The sequence below is a fragment of the Arvicanthis niloticus genome, chromosome 14 (assembly GCF_011762505.2).
Source record: "Arvicanthis niloticus isolate mArvNil1 chromosome 14, mArvNil1.pat.X, whole genome shotgun sequence".
NCBI classification, from domain to species: Eukaryota; Metazoa; Chordata; class Mammalia; order Rodentia; family Muridae; genus Arvicanthis; species Arvicanthis niloticus.
Genome location: NC_047671.1, coordinates 11,909,167 through 11,929,785, shown reverse-complemented (window position 1 = coordinate 11,929,785; position 20,619 = coordinate 11,909,167). Strand labels below are relative to the sequence as shown.

Below are 20,619 nucleotides of genomic sequence, written 5' to 3'. Positions count from 1 at the left end.
TCCTATGTTTTAAGCATCTCCCAAGGTTTGGTCTGGTGGGAAGAGCCCAGAGTAAGCTACGGGAGAGAGAAGGACCGGTTCTGTCAGTCGTTCAGAAGTCTCGCAGGCTGGGGTTCGGACTGGCCGCCGCCCCCCTGGCTGCCGGACCGGCCCCGCCCTAGGGCCAGGGCGGGTGGCCCTCTGCAGGTGCGCGGCGCGGGCGGGGCGCGGGGCGGGCGCAATCGGGCGTGGTTTAGGACCCGGGGCGGCTTCCCGGAGCGACAGTGGAACTCCGAAGTTGCGCCGGACCTTGAGCCCTGACAGTCGGAGCTTTCGGCGCGATCCGGCCGTTCTCCCGCTGCCCGCCGGCTCTCCGCCGTCCTCAGCTGCCCTCCGTCCTCCGCTCCCAGCCCTTCGCTCCCAATCCAGCGCCGGCATGACGGGCTCACTGTTCAAGGGGAACTTCTGGGTAAGTCAGCGCGGCGCAGGGCGGCGGGGAGCGCACGCGGGAGCGAGCCCTGGGGCTGCGCCTCTATCCCGAGAGTCTGCTCCCGGGATCGCGCTGTGCCGGGAGCGCGCACTCTGGGAACACCTGGGCCCTGACGTCACCCCTCGTTCTCACGCCTGAAAACCGAAGCCCAAAAGGAAGAGCGTTCCAGTCCGCGGGTGCCCCAAGCCCTGGGAGAAACGGGATGGGGCGTGTGTGCAGTCACTATGGGGTTCTCGGCCCGAGCTTTGCCCTGCCTGGCAGCCCGGCTTTCTGATTTCCCTCCCAGCACAGAGGAAGGCCAGAGCACGCGTGTGAGACCCGGGAGCTGGTGCTGTCGTAGCGGTACAGGTCCTAGGTGACAGGTCTTCCCTTACCTTTCACTTAGACACCCTTTTCATATTCCCATTACCTTGCTGTTACCCATCTTCCAAGAGTCCGTTTCCTCCTGAACTCGGAGGAAACACCTTCCTTTAAGACAGGGCAAGGAGCTGTCCACTAGAGAGCTGACTTTTTCCAAGACCCTACTTGTCCTCCGTTTAGTTTAGAGCAGCTTACCACACCACTCTCCTGCTATGACCCCAGCGGCAGTTAGAGGCTATCACCTCCCACTCGCTTGTGGTCTTGAGCTCATTCTGGAGGCACTGACCATAAGGCGAAGGGCCGGGGTAGCATTACAGCAAGGGTTAGTAACCTTACACTTGGTCCTCTTAGGAGACCTGAGAAATTTTTTACACTTTTTACACTGTGGAGAAAAGGACAGACCTTTAGGCAGTTCATAGTAGAGTGGTTATTTTGGGGGCTAACGACAGAGGTACGGAGGCTTAAGAGGCAAGTATGTTCGCACCATCCGTGGTGTGCGGCAGCACATCTGGTTCTGGAGCAAGCTCAATCAAAAGTGTCAAGGAAAAGACTGCTGTTGCCCTTCGGCTCTGGATATCTTAGCCTGACTTAGGAGTCCGGGACCCTTCTCCACCGGTCCCAGCACCCAGCAGTAAGAGCCAGGCTTTCTTTTTTTTCCCTCCAACTTCCCAAACAAACAAACAAACACCCAGAGCCGGAAGTGTTGGTGACTCACACCTGAAATCCCAGCGCTGGGGAGGCTGAACCATCATCTTAAGCCATTGGCAGCCCAGATGTCCCACCTACACTCTGGCAGGAGTGGTCATGAGGAAGGGCAGAGTGGAGTCTGAGTTGAGACCTATGGTAAGGGTCTTAGCCCTGCTGCTGCTGCTGCTGGTGGTGGTGGTGAGTTTCTGGTCTACTCTCAAAAGTTACCTGAGATCCCAGAAACTGTGCAAGCGCCCTGCCCAGCTCCACAGTTCCAGCAGTTGTTTGATTCAAATAGTGAGAAGGCCTGCATTGTCTATTGTGCAGATTGTTAGGTTCTTTAAATGCTTCCCCCTGCCACCCCTCCCCCGCATTAGTGCAGCATACCTCCCAGTTGCCCTCGGAGAGCTGACTCACCACGGTATTTTACTGATGAGGAAACCGGCAGGGAGTTAAGCAACATTTTCAAGGCCCCAGAGCTGTCGCAGAGCTCTGCGTGAACTAAAAGCTCGCCCAAGTGTCTCCGTAGGGTGGCGTGTGGAGCGAGCACGCCCCGAGCAAACACGGCTGTATTGCTCTTTCCCGGTGCCTGCAGCGGGTGTGGGTTGTGTTGGGCCATCCTGTGGCTGTTTGCTGGAGTCTCCTTTCTGCTTCAGCTGGCCAGGAGCTCTTGGCGGGCGGACATGATTTTCCCACCAGCTGCGTCCTTAGCACCAGTACTTGGATCGGGGGTCCCTAGGTCCAGGTGGATAAGACGGGTGGGGTGGGGTGGGGTGGGGGCAGGAGATAAGACGAAGGACCTGGAAGAAAGGGGCAGAGGGAACTGTTGGAAAAGAAAGGCCGCTCGTATTTAAGTAGCCATGCTTTTAGGGGATAGGGGAAAGTCTTTTGACTGAGTTGAGGCTTGTGACAGTGAGGGATGAAAACATTGTGACTGAAGCAAAAAAGACTTTGAGAGCATAAGCTCTGGTTTCCTGGGTTGCATAAACTTGTATGAAATACTTTCTGTATGTGAAGTGCTCTAGTAGGTCTGGCTTTAGCCAGGGTTAGTTAAACCTTTGCAAGCTTCCCTGGAACACCAACATCTCCTGAGGAAGGGGAATTGAGAGGGGAAGTTTTGACCTTAGGAGCTTGACTTCAAGAATAAAGAAGAGGGCTGTTTGCCACAGCACATGTCTATAATCCCAGCAGAGTCTGAGGCAGGGGGATTACGAGTTCAAGACAGGTTGGACTATATAGCTGGACTTTGTCTTGAAAGCTAGAACAAAGACTACAGAGGGGACAGGGAGGGGTTTGGGAATTGGGAATGGTTAGCAGGTGCCAAGGAAGCTGGACCAGGGGAGCCTGTTCTAGGGTGGAGACCATGGAGTGGGAAAGGAGGCAGATATAGAAACCACAGAGATAAGAGATAGGTCACAGGCCAGGGAAGTCAACTGAGGGTCACCAGCAGAAGGAAGGAGAGGGACCTCCGGCTGGCTTTGGAAGGGGAACTGGAGAATCGGGGGCGTGTCCTGAAATAGGAAGTCAGCAGGAGGAACTGCCGAGTGGAGGCAGAAGGAGGACGGAGAAGTGACAATTGACAATATTTAGTCAGGTGTCCCACCTGCAGAGACCTGTTAAGTACAAAGCTCCCCTCTGCCCCAGGCCTCACCCCAAGCTCCAGGCTAGGTTGATGGGTATGAGGATTTCCTGCCAGAGGAGCCTTTTCCAGGGGAAAGCAAAGGGTGCCAGCTAGCAGGGTTTGGAAGCATTCTGATATCTTCACCATTGCAAACATATCGGCGAGTATTTTAATGTCAGCTGGGGAACAGTTACTGGCTGGTAGAGATGGCTCTGTTTCTTTGGAGAGGGTGTCCTGGGCAGACTGAAGGGAACAGCATGAAATACAAGAGTGTCATCAGCTGTCAGTGCGGCTTCTGAGGTGAACGTGCCTTCACTGGCTTGGTGACTTTGTCCAGGGTGCTTAAGGCCCTCAAACTTCTGTTTTTCTATGGATAATAGTAGAGACAATGTTTCTCTTCCATAAGATTAAATTACAGAGCTAAACACGGTGACTGGTACCTTGTACTTGTTAGCTGTTGTTGCTGTCAGCACAGGTGACAAAGGAAGTTAGGGACAGTTACTCCAGAGAAAGGATAAAGAGGTTAAGTGTAAGAGGAAGCCCCGAGAGTGGGTAGGGTGGCTTAGTGGTAAAAGCACCTTCTGTGAAGCCGAGGGATCTGAACTCAATACCCTGGATCGGCATGACGGAAAGATAGAACCAGCACTCACATGGTGACCTCTGACCTCTACATATGTGCTGTGACATGCTTGCCCTGTCTTCAAGGAGGGAAAAAAAGTTAAAGAAAAGAAGCACTTTCTGGGAGTGGTGGTGCATACCTTTTAATCCCAGTACGTGGGAGTCAGAAGTAGGCAGATCTCTGAGATCCAGGCCAGCCTGATCTACAGAAGTGAGTTCCAGGACAGCCTAGGCTACACAGAGAAACCCTGTCTTGAAAAACTGGGGGGTGGGGGGAGGAAGCAGCAGTAGGAGTACTGATTGAATGCCTGCATTTAGGAAGGAGGAGGGGAACAGAGAAGGAGGTAGGGTCCAAAGGAGAGAGCCAGGCAAGAGCCATCACAGGTGTCAGAGAGGAGCGTGCTGACACTGGGAGGCTTGTGATCCAGTGAAGTGCTGGTTCTGAAAATGTAGCCAGCATACGCTGGAAGGAATCTTATTAAAATGTACTACGAAAATATTTATTTAAAGGAACCCTTTGAGCTACTGAGCTAGTGTGTGTGTGGGGGGGTGGGGTGGGGGGGGCTACAGACACTTGCGATCAAGACCTGAGTTTGATCTCTGAATCCCCTGGTAGAGGAGAGAACCGATTCCTAAAAGTTGTCCTCTATTTTCCACAAGTGTATTGTGGCATGCCTGCATGCCTCCCAATAAAATAAGTGTAAAACACACACACACACACACACACACACACACACACACACACACACACAAATAACTAAATAAGAGAAACTTTTGGTGGATCTGCTTTTCAAGGAACTAGTATTTCAAAGAGTGTGTGTGTGTATGATTTTATTTATTTTACGTATACGAGCACACTGTTGCTGTCTTCAGACACACCAGAAGAGAGCATCAGAATCCATTACAGATGGTTGTGAGCCACCATGTGGTTGCTGGGAATTGAACTCAGGACCTCTGGAAGAACAGTCGGTGCTCTTAACCACTGAGCCATCTCTCCAGCCCCTCAAAAGTGTATTTTAAGATTTGTATGAGTATACAAGTGTCCTCCCTGCATGAATGTATAAGCACCATGTGCATGCAGTTTCCTGGGAGGCTCAGAGATGGTGTTGGACCCTCTGGAACTAGAATCACGGATCACTGTGAATTCTGGGAACTGAGCCTGAGTCTTCAAGAGTAGCAGTTGCTCTGAAAAGCTGAGCCGTATCTCTAGCCTCATAATCAAAATAGTTTTAAAAATAGGAAGTCAGCCACGGTGGTTCATGGCTATAATCTCAGCTGTTAGGAGGCTGAGGCAGGAGGACTACTTTGAATTTCAGGTCATGTCTAGGCTGTATTATTTGTTTGTTTTTTGTTTTTTTGTTTTTTGTTTTTTTGTTTTTTTTTTTTTTGAGACAAGGTTTCTCTGAGTAGCCCTGGCTGTCCTGGAACTCACTCTGTAGACCAGGCTGGCCTTGAACTCTGAAATCCGCCTGCCTCTGCCTCCCAAGTGCTGGGATGAAAAGCGTGCGCCACCACCGCCCGGCTCTAGGCTGTATTATTAATTCTGACTCATTTTAAGCTACAGAACACAAGAACACAACATCCAAGGAACATCCAAGGAACAATACAGAACATCCAAGGAACACAACAAAAACGGCAGGGGATCGGCCCTGACCAGGTTTGCCTTACTGTCCGTGTACACCCTTCCATATTTGTGCCAGCTTGTGGCCCGTTGGTTAGGCAGTGCTATGTGATTTATCTTGGTTTATCTTGATGGTTCTCACAAGAATGAGACAATAATCAGGGATGTGGTTTTCAGAGGTCTGGGGGATTAGCTGAGCCTCAGTGAGGGAAAAGTCTTCAGCACACTTGACAGTGCTCTTCAGCTGTGGGTGTACTCAGACAAAAGTGTCTTTCAGTTGTGGGCACACACAGGTGACTGTAAAACTGATTCCAGGAGAGACAGGTGGAAGTGACGCCCTTCCACCCCAGAGGATTTCGGGGAGCCTCTTTTGAGAATGAGGTCCAGCCTGGGCCTGACAGCTTTCCTGGGCTGAAGGCTCTTGGGTCCAGAATAGCTTTTCAGTCATTGTGAGCACCCTACACTTGCCAGAGGTAGGGCCCTCACTCTACCTGGAGATTGTCCAGCGGAAGTTTTGAGGACTTCCTAATTAGCTCATTACCTAGCTGTTAGCCCACAGCTGTTCCTCTGCTGCGTGCACTGTCTGGCTTTCTCAGGATTCTGTGCATACAGCCTTTCTTCCTTTCCTTCCTTCCTGTTTTTATTTTTTTGTTGTTTTTTTATTTTGTTTTGTTTTTTAATATAGAGAGGAAAAAGGATATTTCTCTAATTTGTTGTTATTTTTGAGCAAGAGTCTCAAATTACAATCCTGCCGTGGCTTTCCTGAGTTCTAGAATTACCAGAGCGTGCCTCGGCACCAGCCCTAATTAAAAAAAAATTTTTTTTTTCTTTCTAGTTTTTTTTTTTTTTTTTTTAATTTTTATGTTTTGCCTGGGTTAACATTTTAGCTGGCCTGTGCAGATCTTGGCTGCAAGACCTGGGATCTGAGGACCTGAAGGAATGGGGCGGACTACAGTCTGATGCTGTAGACAGACAACCTTACTTCAGTTTTAGTGTGCCTTTATATACCGGGGTGTAACAAAGCAAGGAACGATCCGAGGAAGGTTGTTTGAGCTCAGCAAAACAACATGTAAATAAATGCCAGTCAGAGCCGGGCAGTGGTGGGGTACGCCTTTCATCCCAGCACTCGGGAGGCAGAGGCAGGTGGATTTCTTGAGTTCGAGGCCAGCCTGGTCTACAGAGTGAGTTCCAGGACAGCCAGGGCTGCACAGAGAAACCCTGTCTCGAAAAACAAAAAACAAAAAACAAAAACAAACAAAAAAACAAACAAACAAAAAAAACAAACAAACAAAAAAGAGAAACCCAAAAGCCAGATCTTGATACATGGAAAGACAGAGAGGGTTTTGCCTGGTAAAAGTGAATGCTAAAAAAAAAAAAAAAAAAAAAAAAAAAAAGTACAGTAACAAAACACATGCTTTGAAAAATCTAAATACTTCCTTAAAAATAGAAACCGTTTTTCTCATACATACGGATTGTAAGCCCACGATCTTTCCTTCCCATACTTAAACTCTTAGCTCTTTCTTTTGGTAGTCATTCCCTTCCCACCATCCTTCAGCCTCCCCTTCTCCCGCTCCCTCCCTGTCCTCTCTCAGGTAGAATCTTGCTGTGTTGTCCAGGTTGGTCTCAATCTCTAGGAGTCAAGAGACGCTCCTTCCTCCTGAGTAGCTGGGTCTGTACATGTGTACCACTGGGCCCAGGCTGTACTAGTCTAATGACTCAAGTCCATTTGATATATATGGGTGTCTTTCTTGTATGTGTGTATACGTGCCATGAGTGCAGTGCCTGAGGAGGCCGGAAGAGCATGTCAGACCCTCAGGAGTCACAGACAATTGTCAGCTGCAGTATGAGTGCTGGGTACAGAAAGAACCCTGTTTCTCCTGAAGAGCAGGGAGTGCTCTTAGCCCTGAGCTGTGTCTCCTTGACGGGGCTACCTAGAGCATTATCTATTGATTATGGCTACAACAGAGGCCTTAGCTCTCTTCTCTCACCTTCTTGCTTCCCTATGAAATTATGCTGCTACCTAAAGTTCCAGAAATTTATAATATTTCCTTCACATAGATTCTTTATCGTTTTATACCATTTCTTGTTATGTATGTATTTCCAGCACTTAGGAGGCAGAGGAAGGCAGCTGGATCTCTGTGAGTTTGAGGCCAGCCTATTAGTAAGTTCCAGACCAGCCAGGACTACATTGTCTCTGAGAGAGAGAGAGAGAGAGAGAGAGAGAGAGAGAGAGAGAGAGAGAGAGAGGGAGGGAATGAATCACCACCACTGCCTGCCTGTGTTCTCATGTCCACTGTGATCTCCTCTTTGTTCTTGATTTTCCTGGACATTTTCATTGGCATTTTTTTCCTTATTCAGGTTTGTTTGGAGCCCACCTCATCCTTTCCCTTTTAAAATGCTCCATTGTAGAAAGTACTTTAAAAAATCCTTTCTAAGCCATGTGTGGTACATGTACCCATAATCTCAAAACTTGGGAAACTGAGCCATGACACTCCTGAATTCCAGGCCAGTGTGGGCTACACAGTGAGGCTGTGTTCCAAAAGAAACACACAAAAAACCTTTCCCCTCACATCTCTCTGTAGACACCTTCCTTTCCCAGGAGCCCTTGATCCCCTTTTCCAGTCAGCCCTGCTGTTTGGCCTCCAACCCAAGGCTTCCATTCCTTTCCAGACCCCAAGTCACGCAGACAGCTCCTAAAACATCAGCCAGTTATGTTGTTCTTTGTGGCAGTTTTTCCTGTGGCCTCTTACCACAAACACTGCCTCTCGGAACATGTTACCTGTCACCGTCCACACCACAGCTTCCGGGTCATTTGTCAGATGAGGAACTCTTTCCACAAGCCCTGTCACCTGCCCTCACGGGAGCCCTATGTGTTCCTCTCAGTAAGGTGCATTCATGTAACTATAGCCATTGACTGTGCACGGTTCAGTATTTCTATTAAAATATCATAACTTTATCTCATATACCGCTGTCTACGTCTCCTAATAACTAGCAGTGAGCTACAGTCCTCAGCCCCTGACAAGTATCTGAAACACTAGAGATACCATTCTCTTCTTGTTTGACAGGTGTCATTTCCAGGGCTTTCTATAATAAATGACATTAAGACCCACAAGGCATTTTAGGTTTGCATTTGATGCCTAACTCTGGAAACACATGTAGGTCAGATAGGATCATTTTCTCTCTCTCTCTCCCCATGGTGATAACTTCATGCCTTTTCCTACTGAGCCCCTAACTCCCTGCTGCACACTCACAGTGCCAATCTTCCAACCGTTTGACGTGGCAGTGTGATGCTGTCACTTACGGATGTGTTGAGCTGATTTCATAGCTATCCTGGGATACATGTAGCCCTGGGCCACAGAGATCAGATGTTTGCCTGTGTCTACACCATTAAGAAACTGGACACCAGTCAGACACATCTCATTTACTTTCTGTATTAATAGGATGAGGCTTCTCTGAGAGACAGGGAACTTTACACACTGTAGTGGTTAGATAAGGCTCATGCTGTCTCTTGCATCACTGCTTCCTAGCCGGCTGAGCACGAACTCATACTCATATGTGGTTATGGCTGCAGCACCTAATCCAGAGCCAGCTCTGTTTGCTGAGCAAAGAGTACAGGTGAAGTCGTCACGGCAACTGTTTCTTCTCTCCTCCTGTCGGATCCTGGTCTCTTGTATTTGAGCATCACAGAGGTCCTCTTTATGTCATGGCTTCCCTTTGGGGGGGGGTTAAATTACTTATGATGATCTATAGCTGAAATATATTAAATGGAAAATTCCAGAAGTAGGCAATCCACATTTTAAATTGAACACCATTCTGAGCAAGGCTGAAATCTCAGGACTGCTCCCTGTGTTCAGCCCTGCAGATGAACCATCCCTCGGTACAGCGTATCTTCTGGAGAGTCTACTCTATCAGTTACAATAGCTTTAGAGCATACTGTAATTATTTACATTACATTAGAGCAAATTGTAATGTTGGTAATACCAACATAGAAAAGAAAAGTCCAGTTTCCTTTAACTGAAAGTAAAAGCAAAATAAGGCATTTATAGGAAGACCACTTACACATAAAAATATATATTTAAATTAATTTTAATTGTGTGTGTGTGTGTGTGTGTGTGTGTGAGAGAGAGAGAGAGAGAGAGAGAGAGAGAGAGGCCATGAGTGCACACATACTCAGAAGCCAGAGGTATCTGATGCCCCCTGGAGCTGGTTTTATAGGCAGCTGTGAGCTGCCCAACATGGGTGCCAGGGACCAAATACAGGTCCTCTATAAGAGCAGTATGGACTTTGATCCTCTGAGCCCTACCTTAAGGGCCTCCTATAGCTTTTATCACAGTATAGACTGCTATGATTATTATTATTGTTATTATTGCTTTTGTTATTCTTTTTTATTTTGGAGATAGAAAAAAATAAAATATTCTGTAAGTTAAAAAAAAAAATCCAAAACCCTTTTAAGTGCATCCTAAGAAACGTAGCAGTGAAGTAATGCGCTCCTTCACAGCTTATGGGAAGCTTCTCATGGAGGGAAGCTGCCACGTGAATGCCTTTAACTGAGGACTGGTCCTCCTCTCCAGGGAAGGCTGTCGTCTCCCCTTGCCTGTGCACCTTCAGGAGAGGCACACAGAGTAATAAGAGAGGAAGCAGGGAGGGAGGGCTGCCTCGCCAGCCAGATCAACTGAATCAGCCCTGGAGATCAGTGGTCTGACAGATGTAGCCAGATGGCTCCCAAAACTGTCACTTGCGGCATGATGTTATTTAGTAATCTACCATCCCAGGAACCTCCGTGGAAAGAGCAGTCTTTTGAATTGGGGAAAATGGCAGGGCCAGGACTTGGGTGAGAGGAACTGGGCTTGGTTGGTATAAAGTTTAAGGAAGTGCAAAAAAAAAAAAAAAACATTGTAAATCATTCAAAATTTTCTAAATAAATATAAATAATTCTTTAACATTATAGAAAGTAGCTCACGATGAACAGATGTCAAAATTAAAGCAATGGTAGTGACAATGTCTGACCGACACTCGTCTCCACCAATTAGGGTCACTCATCTGAGAGTTGGTGGAGGCTGTGCTGGTCTGCTCTGAAGCTGGGAGTCAGTCGATTAGGGATATAGCATGAGGATATTGGGTGGTACCCTTCTTTTCTTCTCCCCACCTACCTCCTTATCCTGATTTAAAAGTGATCTTCCTAATTCTCAAAAGGGAATGGAAGTGAATTGTATGAACATGGAAAAATGTCTGACCTCACTCATAAAATTCAAATTTAGAAATTCAAATTAAAATAGAAGTAGCGTGGAGGCTTGTACCTACAATCCTTGCGTCCCAGAGGATGAGGAAGGAGGATCTGTGTCAGTTCAGAGCCAACCTGGGCTACACAGGGAGTCCAGGTCATCTTCAGTTAGAGTTGAGAACCTGCCTCAGGAAAACCGAAATAGAGGTAGGTGGCTCAAGTAACACACTTGCTGCCAAGCCCGATGACCTGGGTTTAGTCGGCAGGACCCATGTGGTGGAAAGAGAGACCAGACTCCTGAAAGCTGTCCTCTGCACACAGGCTGCGACACAGTGTACCATGGTCCATGAGTAAATGGAATTAAGAAAACAACAAGGAAAGTCAAACGTACAGGCAAAACCTTTTCAAAAGATCCCCCAGCAGTTCACCCCAACTGGGGATGGATAGGTGAAAATGGTCGTTCTATTATGGATGGATTTTCCCTACCAAATTCAGGAAATTAGGAAACCACTTCACTGGCGGCACCTCCTGTAGGAGAAGGTGTTAGTTGCTGCTGTTGGTGGCAGAGTGGGAGGGGAACCTTTCATCCTGACTGGTTTAGTTAAGGGTATGGCTAGATGAATTAGAAAACTCCACTCAGGCAAGTGTATACATTGTGATACTATTTGTCTCAACCAAAACCTTGGGATAATCTGGAGAGAACATTCCTAAGTGCATGTGTGTTGGCGGCTCTTGTCGGTAATTCCAGTTGAGGCATTGGGTTCACAGCCAGCCTGAGTTACATAGCAAGGCTTCCTCATAAAAGAAGAAAGAAGGGTTGGGGATTTAGCTCAGCAGTAGAGCGCTTGCCTAGCAAGCACAAGGCCCTGGGTTTGGTCCTTAGCTCCTGGGGTAGGAGGGTGTGTGTGTGGGGGGGAGAGTGGGAGTAGAAAGAAAGAAATGCAAAAGTGTATCAAGGTGTCTAGCTGATGGCAGAGGTTTGGGAATTGCACCCACACTTGCCTGTCATCATAAAAAAGAACAAAAAATGTCATAAAGAACCATTTGCTTGGGCCTAGCCCAGAGGAAGCTTGTTCCCAAGGAATTCTTATTCAAAACCATCTCATTTGATGGGAACCAGACTGTTTCCTCTTCCTCCTCAACCCTACCCCTGCTCGCCTTATGCTTTTCATGACAGGCTCCAAATTTCAAATTTTCTAAGCAAAATAATCAGCTAGATTCCTGCTTTTTTTTTTTTTTTTTTTAAACCTAGAACATTCCTTCTCAAGGTTTTCAGAATAACCTCTGCTGTGTGCCTTGTGCCCCCTCCCTGCCTGTGCTGGGTTCTTCTTTATCTTTTGAGACAGGGTTTCCTGTAGCTCAGTCCAGCCTCCAACTCTCCGTGTAGCCAAGAATAGCTTGAATTCCAGATCTTTCTGCCTCAGGCCTGCAGGCATGTGTCACTGTGTGGGATGGATCTATGCACTCATGTCATTGATTGCCCAAGGTTTTCGAGTGCTGAGTGGCCACAGGCTTTGGCTCTGTGTGGCTATGCCACTGCTGATCCGCCTTGGGCTGGTAATACAACCTCTCTGAGTCTGTGTTTGTGCCACGGTATTCGAGTGATTCCAATCAAGATGTGGTCAAAAGTCTACCCTTACTGAGTATCTGTTGAGAGTATCTCTTTTGTGCTCCATGTGATTCCAGATTGCAGAATCTTGTATCCTTGTATATGAGGCCTGTAGTAGCTAAATAAACAGACTATATAATTAAGACATTTGAAGGGAAATACATTAGAGGATATGAATTTCCCATCACTGCTTTAACAGTTTAGCAGAGAATTACTGGCTTAATACAACACAAATTTACCTCAGGCTCTGTCCCACCCTCTTCTTCTCCCTTCTCCCATCTCTTCTTCCTCTTCTTCCTTTGTATGCTTGGGGGCAAAAAGCTCACACTTAGGGACTCATAAATGCTGAGGTGTACTTCTGGTGTGCATTTCCATCCCCTTGAACAGGCTACACATCTCCCAGTCGAAAATTGGCATGTTTCAAGGCTGTGTTGCTGGGAGAAGCCAGGGCTTAGTCAGGACCTTTCCCATGCTCTAAGAGCAGTGGTTCTCAAACCTGGGGGTCGTGACCCCTCAGAGGTCACGTATCAGATCTCCTGCATATTAGGTATTTTGTATTACAATTCATAACCGTAGAAAAATTACAGTTATGAAGTAGCAACTAAGTAATTTTATGGTTGGGGGTCCCCACAACATGAGGAGCAGCATTAGGACGGTTGAGAGCCACTGCTGAAGGCTGCTTGCAGGGCTCGGCTCATGGCTACTTTCGCTTTCATGTTAACAATTAATCAATCTGTGTGCATGTGTGTATGTGTATGTACATGTATTGGTGTGTGCTGGTGTGGAGATGTTGAGGGTGATGTGTCTTCTGTCACACTCAACTATCTATCTATCTATCTATCTATCTATCTATCTATCTATCTATCTATCAATAATATATCTATCATATCTATCTATCATCTATTATCTATCTATCATCTATCTATCATCTATCTATCATCTATCTATCTATCTAGTCATGTGTGTTTGTGTGTGTGTGTGTGTATTTATTTGAGACAGCATCTCTGTTTCTCATGGAACATGATTGAATTCACTCACTTCATTCATTGGAATGTGATTGGCTGGCAAACCCCAGTCCTAGGCTTATAGCAAGCTCAGCTTTCCTGGGCATTCTAGGGATGGACTCAGATACTTAGACTTTGGAAATGAGCACTTTACAGACTGAGTTACTTTTATAGCCCATCACTTACTGAGTTATAGCCCGTCACTTTTATTTTCAGGCATGCCTGTAAACCCAGCATTTGGAAGGTAGAGGCAGTAGGATTGCTTTGAGTGTGAGGCCTGGGTTACAGTGTGAGACCTTAACTCAAAAAACTGAAAGCAAACAAAAATAAACCTAAGCCCCCAGCAATCCCATTACCTTGTTCTTAATGTTCCCTGTAATTATATTGAGTCCACAAGGATAGTTTGGAATAATCTTATGGGGCTGGAGAGATGGCTCAGCAGATAAGAGCACTGACTGCTCTCCCAGAGGTCCTGAGTTCAATTCCCAGCAACCACATGGTGTCTCACAACCATCTGCAATGGAATCTAATACCTTCTTCTGGTGTGTCTGACAGTGTACTCACATACATAAAGTAAATAAATCTTAAAAATAAAAGGATGATCTTATATCTCAAAGTCCTTGATTTAATCATAATTGCAAAACCCACTTCACCTGTTTAGTTATTAAATCATTATAGAGATTAACACTTTTTTTTTCAGGGTAGATGTACCTTTGCCTGACACACAGAGCCACTGGTTGGTGACTTACTGATATGTATTGGTGACAGCCTGATTGTAGGGGATGTCCCTGAGAAAGTGCCAGGTGGCAGAGAGTGAAGGATGAACTGGAGCAGTCCTGTGAAGGGTGGGGATGGGGAGGGAGGATGGTAGGGCCGGAAGTGGCTGCCGCTTTCACAGGAAGCCCGTCAAAGTGTTGACCAACCATTTCAGAAAGTCTAATTTCCTAAACCGATCAAGGCACTTAAGCCTCATTTCTAGTGATTGCCTAGAAAGCTACAGCATGCCATTAAGTCATTTCCAACAGTTTAATTAATTAATAGTTATTTTAGTCTCAGAGCCTGGGCTGGCACCCAGCTATCTATGTAGCTTTAGTTCCCCGGTGCTGAATTTCAGGTATGTCAACACTTTCAGCAGATTTTAATGATTAATAGGATTTCGTGAGTTCAGTTACTCATGCCTGTAATTCCAGCAGGATGGATGGCTTTCTGTAAGTTTACAGCCTGGTCTACATAGAAAGCTGTAGTCCAGACAGACTACATAATGGACTTTGTCTAAAAAAACAGAACAAAATAAATCCAAAACACCAAAAAAAATTGAGTTTTATTTAAAAGAAAATTTCCCATGTGTCCCCACCCCAATCTCGATTCTTCAGACCATACCTTAGTGGGGTACGTGTGTTTGAGGTGACATGCTAATTAGAAACATTGCTGGCCAAGGTCTACAGTCTTCCCTTCCTGTGTTCTGTGGGTTTGGGCAACTGAATAATCCCTTCTTACCACTGTAGCTCACCCGGAATTGTTTCACTGCCCATAAATCCCTGCACTGACACTCCTTAATTTTTTTCTGTCTTTATAGTTTTGCCTTTCCTAGAACATCACATAATCAGAATCATGCTGTAGATACTGGTTTCTTTCATCCAGCAGGGTGTACGTAAGATTCCCTCATGCTGCCGGGTATGGTGTCACAGGCTGGAGTGTGTATGTGTGAGTGTGTCTGTGTGTGGTGGGTGGGGTTGTTCCTCTCATCTCTGTGGCCTGATAGCCCATTTCTCCTTGTCTCTGAATAGCATATGTGGATGTCCCATGTTTTGCCTTTTTCTTTACCTATTGAACATTTTGGCAATTACGACTATACCTGTTATAAATACGTGTACAGATTAATGTGGGACTGGCTTTCAATTTAGGGTCAACAAATCAGCTGATGTAGATCAGTTGAATGTCACTTTCATGTGATTCACCTCTAAGACACTGAGTTGTCTGTGCTCAGAGGCCATGTGAGCTGTTTATTGGATCCATCCAGATAAGAAATCAGAGATCTAGAGGAGACAAGCTAGTGGACTTTGACAAATGTACTGAAAGAATACTTCCTGCGACTTCCCTTTAAAATCCTGACATTTATTTAATACAGGCCAAAGTCTGAAATTTGAATATATAACAACACCCTATTCCTGTGGTTCTGGGCCTGAAGTATGAAAAACCCCAAGCTCACAGAACTTTAGATGGTCTCAGCAGAATGACAACCGTAAAACTAAAAATAACCTGGGCCTGGGGGTGTCGCCCCAGGGGTAGGTGCCTTACATAGCGTGCACAGAGCCCTGGACTCCATCCCCAGCCGTATCTCCACCACCAAATGCCAAAACCAGACTAACTCTCAACCGTGCTGAAGTGAAAGTATTTGGAAAAAATGCTCCAGAACAACGGAACTTGTATTTTAAAAAAAGATTAATTTTTATTATTTTAAGTCATGTGCGTGTGTGTGTGTGTGTGTGTGTGTGTGTGTGTGTGAATGCAGGTGCCCTAGGAGGAGGCCAGAGTCATCAGATCCCCTGCAGCTGGAGTTGCTGGGCATTGGGGCCACAGGATGTGCATGCTGGGTCCTGAACTCTGGCCCTCTGTAAGTACAGTGTACACCCTGCACCACTGATTTGTCTCTCCAGCCTAGATATTGCAAACCTTATAAAGAGTTAGCAGGAATGTGTAGAAACAGGAATTGTATGTTTTTGAGGTTTGCAGGGAAGGTCTTAGAAGACAATTTGAGACTACTGGAGAACTTGTTTCAAAAAGAAAAACAGCTAAAACAAAACCAAATCAAAAATCAAGACAAAACCGAAACCAACCAGCCAACAAAACCAAACAGAAAACAGGTATGAAGAGTCTATGTAGAGTTTGAGGCCAGCCCGAACTAACAAGATCATGTATAAAAAAAAAAAAAAGAATGTTTAGAAAAAAAATCATTGGGCTGGAGAGATGGCTCAGTGGTTAAGAGCACTGACTACTCTTCCAGAGGTCCTGAGTTCAATTCTCAGCAACCACATGGTGGCTCACAACCATCTGTAATGGTATCAGATGCCCTCTTCTGGTGTGTCTGAAGAGAGTGACTGTGTACTCACATTAAATAAATAGATAGATAGATAGATAGATAGATAGATAGATAGATAGATAGCATTAAGACGTTGGTCAAATTGTTTGTTTTGTTTTGAGGTAGGGTTTAGAGCAATTCTCCTGCCTTGGTCTCCCAAGACCTGGGATTTACAGATGTGCTACATCATAACCAGCTTGTCTTTGGTTATCTTTCCCTCAGCTCACTGTAAAGGTAGCAATTCATTATGTGTCTTTTCTCCAGATGATCTGGTTCCATAGCATCTTAGATCACAGAGCCATAGGGACGCACACAGAGCCTTTGATTCTGGAATGTTTAGGAAATAGGATTGAGTGATTCAAAATAGCTCTGATTAATTTCTGGTTCAAAAGAAGATTATACATCCACTTTTGCTTGGGAACACACAATCCCATAAGGGAGGTTTCTTGATGCTCACATGGGTGGAAGTCCCTAAGACAGAGAGGGAATGAGTTTGGCTCTAGTTTTGCTTTAGGACAAAGTTTATTTTCATGAATGGGAAATATTGTCTATTAACTCGCAGTTTCTTAAAGAGTTAGACAAAGAGTTTCCAGTTAGCATCTGTGCACTGCATAGCAGATGGTTTTTTTCTATGGTGGTTTGCTTTTCTGCTCAATTAAATAATTTCTTAAGGCTTATCACAACTGAAGCATGTAAGAGCCCAAACCGAAGTTCAAGGCTATTCCCTAGATCCTGAGTTTCAGGTCAGACTGGCTTCATGAGACTTTTGTCTCAAAACCAGAAAAGGGGCTGAAGAAATATGTCTTGCCCATTAAAAGTGTTAATGCATTATCTGAGACTGGAGTTTGGACCCAGTTTTCACACAAGGCCACTCCCAATTGCCTGTATTCTCTAGCTACAAGGCATCTTTAAAAAAAAATTTTTTTTTTAAAAAGGTTTAATCCCAGCACTTGGTAGGCAGAGGCAGCTCTGTGAGATCAGGTCTATCCAGCCTGGTTTCATAGAGTTCAGTCCATCCAGGGATATGTAGTGAGACCTTGACTCAAAGGAAAAAAAGTTTTTTCTCATTATTTACCTCCTTCAAGGAGCATTGGAAGCCTTCAGAATGTGATGTAGCACTGTGGAGGGGGTGTGACATGTGAGGGGCGTGGCATGTGGAGGGGGCGTGGTGTGGCTTTAGAACTGTTTGGGGGTTTTGTGGATTGGGTTCACCCTTTCATGTGGAGTAAGAAGGAAGGCACATCAGTTGCTATAGCGACTCTGGACCTTGTCTTGGCCTTGACCTACTCTGGATCCCTGGCTCCTGGTTATTTATTGATTTACTTAAATTTACCTAGTTCATAGTTAACGTAAGTGGGAATGCGTTCCCCTGCGACTTTGTTATCCTACATAATCATCCCTAAATGTTGTCACACTTTGTTCTGATCTGCTCCACAGCCTGCTACCTCCCGCTGTGTCGGCTCATGGCAGCACATTTCCTGTTTGAGCTGGCTTGCTCTCTCGGTGTGTGGACAACTGAAGCTTGCTGTCTTTCTCTCTCTTCTCTTGGTCCTACATGTGTGTACTTCATTCTGGTTCTGAGAGGAGCTGCTTCTCTCTGCTTGCCTGCTTTCTCGCACTTACAGGGCAAGAGCAGGGGCCACCTTTGGGAGATTCCCAGGGAGTCCCATAGACCAGGATAAGGAAATTGGCATTTCACAGACTTCCCTGTCATGTTATGCTTCTGTTGGTTAGCTGCCAGACCTTCAGAGTGTATTTACTAGTGTATTCAAAAATTAGTTAATCAGGGGGCTGGAGAGATGGCTCTGTGGTTGGGAGCACTGACTGTTCTTCCAGAGGACTGGGGTTCAACTCCCAGCACTTACATGGCAGCTCATTCCTGTCTGTAACTCCAGTTTCAAAGCTTTTGACATCCTCACACAGACACACATGCAACCAAAACACCAGTGAACATAAAATAAATTATGTAACAAAGATGAATCGATTGGGCTGGGGTTTCCCTCTCTATTTAGCTCAGGCTGGTCCTCCTGCATTGGCCTCCTGAATGCTGGCATTATAGGCATAAGCCACCATGGTGAGCCCAGCTTGTTCCTACCAACTGGAAGAGTGTCGGCACCAGCTCTGTCAGGTTTAATGTTCCTTGGGAACCAAGACACCCTTATTCAGTTCTCAGACTCTCTCCCAGTGGATTTGTAAATGTTTTCCTGAATTTTAGAGATTAGAGAGGTAACACTGACCATTAGCTGACTTTCTGAATAAGAAATCTGCTAAATCTTGTGACTCTTGTTAAATGAACAGGGAGCCAGGAGCTCACCATACATAATCTAATTGGCACTTAGCAAAGTGTTAGAGGGGTTTCTGCATTGTGTCCAGTTTTGCCATTAGAATCCTGTTTGAAACCCGGGCCCCTGCTGGTGTGTGTCTTTAAAGCCGGGATCCTGCTGGTGTGTGTCTTTCCATGTCATATAATGCTTGCTGACACAGATGGGCTTACATATGTGCACCTTCCCTTTTTCCTGTAATGCTACACAGTAAATATTCTTATGACAATGCACACGCTTTCACTGTTGCTCAGTTTTCCACTTGTGGTTAATTTCCTTTAAAACTTCAATGCCCCACATTAGGCTGAACAAGCACTTTCGCTACAATGTTTCAGTGGACACCTGTGAGTGATTTTCGTATTATGTTACTCTTGTATAGTATGAGTTCTTAGTAATCAAAAGTGAGTATGGAGTTAAAATTACCCTGGGTATTGCTAAATTTTTTTTTTCAAAGATTGTGCCAAAAGCAAATGACAGTGACTATTTTTCTATACCTCCTCACTGACGTTGGAGATACTCAACTGTTCTCAATCTGATGTGTGACAACTTTAATCCTTTTTTATGTTTGTTAGCAACCTTTTTGATAATTAATACTGGTTCTTCTACTTTAAAAATGCTTATTGGTGACGAGGATGGTGGCACAGGTCTGTAATCCCAGCACTTGAGGGGTTGAGGTGGGAAGGTCCTGAGCGAGGCAGCCTGGGGACAGATGGAAACCCTGTTGCCAACCAGCAGGCACACACCTTTGCTCCTTGGCCATTTGGTTTTCCTCTCAAGGTGCCGCCTGTTCCTATCTTTTACTCCTTTGAAGAAAACTGGTTATTCCTCTTTAGGTAACTTTAGCTTCTGTTACCCACCCCATTTCCCGACTAGATACTCTTATTCTCGAGTTTGTCCTTTTTCTTTTCATTTTGCATAGAAAATTTTTTGTTAAAATTTATTTAATCTTACAAATACTTTAGATTTCTAAAAATGTTGCAAAAGCGGCACAGAGATTTCTCATAGACTCTTCACTCGGATTCCTCATATTTTTTCCTCCCCCTCTTCCTCTTTCTTTCTTTTGAGACAGGGTCTCATGTAGCTGATTCTGGACTCAAACTTGCTATGTAGCTGAGGATGGCCTTTAACATAGGACCCTCCTGCAGTCATCTCTGCTGGGATTTCAGGAGTGTGCTTCCATGTCTAGTTACATGGCATGCTGGGAATTAAACTCAGGGCTTTGTGTGTGCTAGGCAAGTGTTCTATCAACTGTTCTACATCTCCAGCCCAAGCAAGCCCTCCTCTTTCTACTTAAGTGTTTATCATGAGCTAGAGCCTTAGCTCTGCCTACTCCCCTTTTCTGAGAAGTGGTCGGTCTGTGCTGCCAGGTTGGCCTCAAACTTCCAGGTCTAAGCCATCCTCCTGTCTCAGCCACCCAAGTAGCTAGGACTAAATGTGCACACCCTGATAGTTGCCGGTGCATTCTCCCCATCCTCCGGGCCTCTAAAAACGAAAGATCATGCACAGTTTTTGTTTGTTCATAAACATCCCCATCACGCTTTATAAGTAGAGGTGTTTGGGGGAGCTGGGGAAGGAGGGGGCAGCGATTGGGATGTAAAGTGAATAAATAAATAAATTAATGGAGGAAAAAATAGAGACGCTTTCTCACACAATCACAATTCTGTGATTGATCAAAGTCTGGAATAGCATGTGTGGTGTTGCGTATCTATAATTTCAAGAAGCCAAGGGTAGAAGACTAGAAGTTTGAGGTCAGCCTGGGCTACATTGTGAGTCCTTACCTAAAATTAAATAAAAGGAAATAATATTAAAATAGTATTGTTTGCTAGTACATGTGCCGTTTTAAAATTTTCCTGTCCAAATAAATAACATCCTTTATAACCAGGGAAGAAAAAGTTTTCCCGCTGACTACTTAGCGTTGTTAAGTTGCTGGAGGCACCTTTAATCGGGAGCAGTTCCCAGGCCTGTGGCATTTATGACTGACATTTTTTGAAGAATACAGGGCAGTTACA

General features: G+C 45.6%; 1 protein-coding gene across 1 annotated transcript in view; it reads left to right on the top strand.

Annotated features, from left to right (window-relative positions):
• Pstpip2 (proline-serine-threonine phosphatase interacting protein 2) overlaps positions 1–20,619 on the top strand; it is an 87,471-nt gene continuing 66,852 nt past the window's right edge. The window contains exon 1 of the mRNA XM_034518468.2: positions 1–448. Coding sequence (XP_034374359.1) covers positions 416–448 — 33 coding nt within the window. The 5' untranslated portion in view covers positions 1–415. The remainder of the gene's footprint in view (positions 449–20,619) is intronic.